This window comes from Silene latifolia, chromosome X, assembly GCF_048544455.1.
Source record: "Silene latifolia isolate original U9 population chromosome X, ASM4854445v1, whole genome shotgun sequence".
Lineage (NCBI taxonomy): Eukaryota > Viridiplantae > Streptophyta > Magnoliopsida > Caryophyllales > Caryophyllaceae > Silene > Silene latifolia.
The window spans coordinates 116,596,271-116,603,694 of record NC_133537.1 but is presented as its reverse complement, the minus strand read 5'-3'; the positions used below and the strand labels follow the sequence as shown (position 1 = coordinate 116,603,694).

The window sequence follows — 7,424 nt, the reverse complement described above, 5'->3', positions numbered from 1 at the left end:
TATATATATATATATATATATATATATATATATATATATATATATATATATATATAGAGGCAAGATCCGGTGAGTCCACCTATATTTTTGAGTCCCGTGAGTCCACTTATGTATCACACGCTATACACAAAAATATCACCATTCTTTGTCACATGAATCAATATGAGACAGTTAGGAAATTGGTCACATAATCGATAGTAAATAAACAGTTAAACACAAGAAGGAATACCTGGCATAGAACCTTAATCACCGTCAGAATTTAAAATGCAAACTTACAGGAAATGATGACCCAACGAGCACCCAACGTACTTATTTGACAAAACTAGTCAAAAACCAATATTGGGCCAGAATCTCGTATTTTCTTAAATTGCTTAAAATTTACACCATCTGCTACGTGGCTAGAATAATCGGATCATAGGAGCGGACAAGATATGGGAAGGTCGTAGCAAACTTACTTTGCAGGCTAACTATCATAAAAACACCTCAAAATACTAAAACGACGTCTTAGGGTGAGATTTTATTGCACCTAAAACCACAAAAAACCTCTCCTAACTGTCTTAAGTCACATGAATCAATATGAGATGACTTATTTGTCACATAATCGATAGTAAATAACCAGTCATTTTGCATTATTCAATGCTATCAATTCCACAGTAACCAGTCATTTTGCAACTATTCAAGAATCGAGAAGTAGTTTGGCATATTTTAGGTTCAGTGGTGTGATATTGTATAGTATAACCCGTGATATTGTTTAGTACAACCAGTGATATTGTTTATTGTAAGGTGTGATATTGTTTTGTATAACTCGTGATACTCTTTTACTGGACTCACATACTCAGATACAATATCACAGGTTATACTAAACAATATCACAACTTTTTTTTACAAAAAAAAAAAAATAAAAAAAAAAAAAAAATTTTTTTTTTTTTTTTGTAAAAAAAAAAATTTTTTTTTTTAAAAAAAAAAAACGTGATATTTTTGTGTAGAGCGTGTGATACATAAGTGGACTCACGAGACTCAAAAAGATAAGGTGGACTCATGTGATCCTAATTTATATATATATATATATATATATATATATATATATATATATATATATATATATATATATATATATATATATATATATATATAATTTGTAATTTGAAGGTAAAAAACTACTAATCATTCATTAGATTCACTTAATTAAATATTTTTTTCTGTTTAATTGAAGTTTCAGTTTACATTAGTCTATTTTAAGCAAATTATTGAAGGTCAAAAAAAGGGTATTTACATTTCTAGTGGATAATATATTATTTCGAGTGGATAAAAACATTTACTATTTTTGTTTCCTTATTTTATTTCTTTCAAAAATGGAATTATATAATTTGCAATTATGAGTTATTATTTAATTTTTTTGTATATTATAAAAAGGGTAAATATAAATATTTAATTTAGTTTGACATAGGAGTCTCCATATCAATATCGTTCAAATTTTGTTAGTATTCTCGGTTGATATTATAGAAAAATAGAAATATTATTGTTGTACAAATAATATTTAATGTTCAATCAGATTGGAAATCGACAATGCGGAATTCAGGAAATTATATAATATATATAAGTCATAAAATATATGTATGTCATAAAGCCAATGTATTATGTAATTGAACACGTTTTCAATTAATCTAAACAATGAACAATTCTCTCATCTATTAATCATTAATTAATTCATATAAAGTTAGTGGTCCTTGAAATCAGGAAGTAAAAAACTGCAATTGACTCTTTGACTTTCAACCACAGGCTGTGATTGTTGCTTTAATAAATAAGATTACCAATTTCAATTTTTTATGGAATGAAAAAATAAATTTCTCGTGACACTTTTGATAAGGGGCTTAATTTCAACTTTTTTTTAGGCAAGTTAGGGACTTAATCACTCTGGTTTTAAACTTAAGGGATTGAATCCCGGGATTAGTAAAAGGGCTAGACTACCACTTACGTGAAAGCATAAAAAAGTAGCAAAGTCGTCGAGTCTTTCATTCCGAAGAAAAAACAAACATAAAAAAAAGGGTAGCTAGCACAACTGGGTACAATAATACATCAAGTTTCGAGTACATGAACATCAAAGGTGCTATATCTGTCTAGCGAAACCAACATTAACCGATTCAATTCATTGGTACTTGATGTGCATCTCCGGCACTTTACTCTTACGCTGCACCAACTTCAACCATTTCGTGCTCCATGGTGGCTGGCACAACTGGGTAATATTCAAAGTGAAGTTCACCAACATCATCACCGGAGAGTTTCTTCCATCCATCAGGTCCAACATGGTAAACTGAATATATAGAAGAAACAGAATAAGGTCACAGATAAACCATCAGTGTTTGGAATAGTGCCCTGATAAGTTTAAGAAAGAACATACCGCTAGCAACTCCACCACTAGCTGCATCACGGAATGTAGCATGATAGATAGATCGTCTTGCTAACTCAGCCGCTTCCTTAACTGTCATATCGTACCGATACCTACATGTACAAGAAATGTTTCCAATTTGAGCTAATAAAGACTGGAAACAAATTAACGAAGGAGCAAGGTTATCTGGATGAAATTGGATGGTGGGGAGTAAATTTAGCATAAACGTCTAGAGATAGAGACCAGGAAAAGCAACCATGAGTGTTCAATGTCGGGATGGTGAGCTTTACTGCCCGTGTCATCTTGTCTCAGATTCAGAGTAAACCAGACAATAGATACAAGGATAGATTCCAGTTTGAGTACTCTAGAGCTTACAAAGCTCAATTAAAAGAAAAAAACAGCAAAAATAGAGACAAACCCATTGTCAAGCACACCATAAGCATAAGGTGAACCAGATCCAACAGAGAATCGCATCCCTTTGAGCCTTCCCCCCTCACTGTCCACATAGTATAGACCAGGCCCCTATAATAGACGTTCAAATACATAATAAATTATGTTTAAAAATAACTTACAGTCACAACTCATAAAAAACAATTCAGATAAACTTTTACCGTTTCATCCCATCCAGCAATCATTGTACCGACAGAGAGGCCCATGCCTCTGTAGCTATACAGAATATTTGCCAGCAATTTTGAAGCACCGGTGACAGAAATTCTTCGCTTGTTCGCTAGTTCATGCAACCGGCACTGGTTATAACAGAGCTCATTATTAGTTTGTGATTTAGATTACAAGCACCAGAGAGTTAACAAGACTCTCAAATAATAACACAGCCACAATAAAATAGCAACTAGGTGCTTTGACATCTCAGGGCAAAGCAGAAGATCAACAGCAACTCTCCTTCCACACACAGTAGGCAATTGAGTACATGATAAATTAATTCAACTGAAACTGAGTTGAACTATTCATCTCGTGTTTTTATGGAAAAACAATGAATTTCATAACCTTAAAGTACAAGAAAGGTTTTATCCTCAAAGAAAGAGAATATAAATAAGATCCACTTGATAAAAGTAGAGGGACAAAAACAGCAAGAATATACACTTGATAAAAGTAGAGGGACAGAAACAGCAAGAATACTATACATGATATGGGATGATGACGTGAGGTCTGTCTGTCCATGAGAGAATCAAAGGTTGATTTAGAGTATCAAGGGAAATAAAATGCAAAATAGAAAGAGTTACTGTCTAATAGTCAAAATAATCAAGTTACTATGTACTATTGTACTTCTCTAACATTCCTGTCCTGAATACCCCTAACTTCTCCTGGTGGATCAATACACAGCTAAAAAATGAAGGGTGGGTGGGAAGGGGAAGATATCAAAAGATAAAAGCCTTAAAAGGCACCAGAAAGGAAGCCGAAACTTTGAAGATAGTAACAAAGCCTGCTAGTTTTCAGCCATGATGGTGCAAAATAATGCTTCGCGTATAAGTTGAGCACAACTGACCAAGCGAATGGTAGCCGCATTTTTTCACATAGACATCATGTTTGACTCCTTAGACATGAAATCTCTAAAGACCGAATTCAAGATTGAGATAGCATATGACTAAATTGATTACCTTGATGCCCAAATTACGATGCCAAAACTGGCAGTCAGCAGCACCACCAGCCATCGTGCCAAGCATGTAAGGATTGATCTCAATAATCTTCTTGACAGATTGAGATGCTGTAAAACATTTCATTCAAGAAAACATGAATTATATTTTATGGTTAATAAAGAAGAGTTAAGAAGAAATAAAAATTTTAGGTACACTAAAAACAAAAGAAAATTGCAAACAATAGTCAAGATAGTTAACTGCCACCACAAAATATCATCATTACTTGCTGTTAAAATTAAAATACAGGTCAAGCAATTTGTTGAGGTAACTAAGCTAAGCTGCCAGATGTTCCAAATCCTGATTCCTAAACTACTGAATTTATTTGGTTGTATCATCCCTACAAAAATCCTCCATAACTACAACATCAGAGCCTCAATCCTCCATAATCCTCCATAACCATCACTGAGTGATCGCACACCTCATAATACAAAAATCCTCCATAACTCCAGAAGAAAACCTTATTGACCAGAGAAAAATGTAGGATATATTGGACAGGTAAGAAATAAAATAAAGTAGCACCTGTAAGGCTCCAAACGACGCGAAGTCTACTGATGAAATGAGGGACCGTGACGACAAGTACTAAGGTGAAGGTGTGTGACTCATTGACACAAGAAATTGTTTTTCAAACAAATTATATGTTTAACAGGCTTTAAAGAGAAGCAACATGATAGGGGAGACTCAGAATTTTTGCATGAACCTAAATGATTGTACAGGTTGTGCTAACTAAACTGCTAAACACTCCAATCAAGCAAAAAGCAAAAATAGCATGACCCGCAGCAACTTTAACAGCCAAATAACAGAGTCAAAATACAATGTCCTAAATGGCCGGCTCAACAGCCTCACCAAACTGTCAAAGTGAACTGACTGAGAAACTACAGCGATTAACAAAAAGTTTGAAGGCATCATCGGTCTTGATTTAAAGGGCATCAGAATAGCTAAATGACTAAATGTGTCCTTTTTAATCATAGGTTGCAACTAGTCTTCTACATATATTAAAACCAAAGTACATCCACCTCCACATTGAAGGCTACTACGTTACTTCATTGTTGCTGCTACAGAACCATCAAACTCCTGATAGAATTCTACCTTCCTAGTCATACAATTATGGAACCTTACTGCACAAACCAGTCAAAAATGGGTGCACAGAACATACATATGTATCCTCCCATGCTGGCTCGTGAATCAGCAGCAACCATGACACCATGTTTGAAAATAAAAGCAAGAGTTGTAGTCCCCTTAGCTGGCTTCACCATCTGTATAGCCTCTTTTTGAAATCCATCAAACTGCAAAAGAAACACAATAAATGATAATCGAAAAGTAGCAAAATTACTCTGGCTACATAATGTAGTGCCACCATAAACCAGGAGGATAAACAACATACGTTAGAAGTGTTTGGAAGGTCAAATGAAGGAGTCATCTGCAGGCCATCCAAAATAACATGTCTGGCTCCAACGAGTGGAGCAGTTGATTCAAGACCACTTGTGTCAAGCTTCATCTTGTTAACCTACAATGTAGGACAAATACGGGACTAAATCCAACAACATAAAAAAGGGCCCATGAAATGATTTCATTGTTCAATACTCTCTTCGTATCAATCTTTTCAATTGTATACATTTTTAAAATAAGTGAGGGAGATTTTGAAAAATGTATTCAATTGATTGGAGGAGGCACATTCCCCAAATCCATTACCCATCTAAATCATGAACCAAAAGAGGAACATCCAACGAACTAACAAGTGTAGAAAAAAGCTAGTAATTTCATGTAAACAAAAACCCTTCAGACGGCTTCGTCAAACTAGTATTAAATCTCAAAGCAGGAAAAACAATCCAATTTTCTATCCTTCCTCAGAAGTCAGAACTTTATTCACACACACAAAACAAAAGCCCAGGTTACCGGATTCTTTCGACCATAAGCCAATAACAATCACTTCTAGCATATTCTATCCGGGTGCTTGCTTAAAATATAAATACTAGACACCCGATTTAGAGAGTTCTCAGGTCGGACGCTATGTATACCTAGCGAATCAGGAAACCACGACAAAAGCTACGAAGTATCTTGCTCGCTCTATCCTCCAGATCTTTCGGCCCAAACCTCTATCCTTGTTCCCCTCATTTCCACAAATGTTTCCGAAGAAAAAATAAATACCAATATGTCCACAGACATCCCTCTCGCACCCATCCACACCCCCTAAAATACCTTGGGAATTCATTATATTGTCAGATTACTAGTCACAACTCACAACTTGTAGGTTCAAAGAACATTTATTTACTTCCGTCAATCATGGGTTTCACCTTTGACCTCCTACATGGAATAAATGATTGGAACGGAGGGAGTAGTGGTTTTCAAATCGTGCAACGATCTTCAACTAGTAAACACAGAGAAAATGCATAAAAAAGATGCACTAATTTGCCAACTCAAAATCGAGCCTACATATCATCAAATCCTAACACGAATGTAATCAATAACTAAAATCGCAAGCGTAAGGCGTTCAACAGAAACCATATTAGATAAATTCCAACAAATCACTTAATAATAATGATCCCAAACGAAACTGTCAAACAATAACAATAACAAATACATGATAACAATCTGTTAATCAAGCTTTCACTTTTCACCAAGTTCTAGGGTTTATCGGATTAGCATAAACAAGAGAAAAACTACACAAAATTAAATCAAAACAAACATCTTGATTAAAACGGATATTACCGTTTTAAATGTAGAATCGAGTTAGCGATGAGTAAGTAGATTGGAGAGTATACCTTGTAATGTAGAATTCGTGACGAAAAAGTTAGAGAGAGAGTGTGTGTGATGTTGCAGGTTTCTTGCGCAAGAGTTCAGATCTTATTTAGAGTTCGAGTACTTGTGCTTGTTAGGAATTTCAGCCGATGGGCTTTTACTCTCAACAAAAAATATGGCCTTGTATGTACTTGGGCTACTATGTATTAAATTCCAACCTGTTAAATATCGTCGACGAATTACTAATTATCGTCGACATTATTTAATGACTTTCCTAAATTACCCCAACTTAAACCCTCTCATATATAAACTTCATAATTTTAAAAATTCATTATTCTCGGTAAAAATCTCTAAAAAAAACGGCCTCACAAAAAGACCGCTTTCATCTACGAGATTTCCGTCACCACCGCTTCTACTTTGAGTCTTTGACATTTCCGTCATCTTTTTCAAACAATCTTTGAGGTATGTAATCTTTCTTTAATCTTTCTTTTCTAGTTTAAATTTTGTATAAATTAGTTGATTTAGGATGAATTAGGATAGAAGCGGTATTGGTAGAACGGATTTAAGACGGAAATTAGTTGATTGAGCATGTCCTTCCCCGGGCCCAAAACAAATTAAGACGGAAATTAGTGTTTTTTTTCTAAAAAAAA

At 34.5% G+C, this 7,424-nt stretch overlaps 1 protein-coding gene across 2 annotated transcripts; it reads right to left on the bottom strand.

Annotated features, from left to right (window-relative positions):
• Window positions 1–1,990: 1,990 nt before the first annotated feature.
• On the bottom strand, window positions 1,991–6,933 carry LOC141623553 (proteasome subunit beta type-5-like). 2 transcript variants are annotated; one of them, XM_074439651.1, is made up of 8 exons: window positions 6,798–6,933; window positions 5,420–5,542; window positions 5,192–5,321; window positions 4,000–4,106; window positions 2,998–3,132; window positions 2,805–2,908; window positions 2,399–2,499; window positions 1,991–2,311 (listed from the first exon to the last, which is right to left on the bottom strand). In XM_074439651.1, the coding sequence occupies exons 2-8, from the start codon at window positions 5,531–5,533 to the stop codon at window positions 2,184–2,186; spliced, it is 819 nt and encodes a 272-aa protein (XP_074295752.1). In that variant the 5' UTR covers window positions 5,534–5,542; window positions 6,798–6,933; the 3' UTR covers window positions 1,991–2,183. The 2 variants fall into 2 exon arrangements, with proteins under 2 accessions (XP_074295752.1, XP_074295753.1); XM_074439652.1 differs by having other exon boundaries at window positions 6,745–6,869.
• Between the last annotated feature and the right edge of the window lie 491 nt (window positions 6,934–7,424).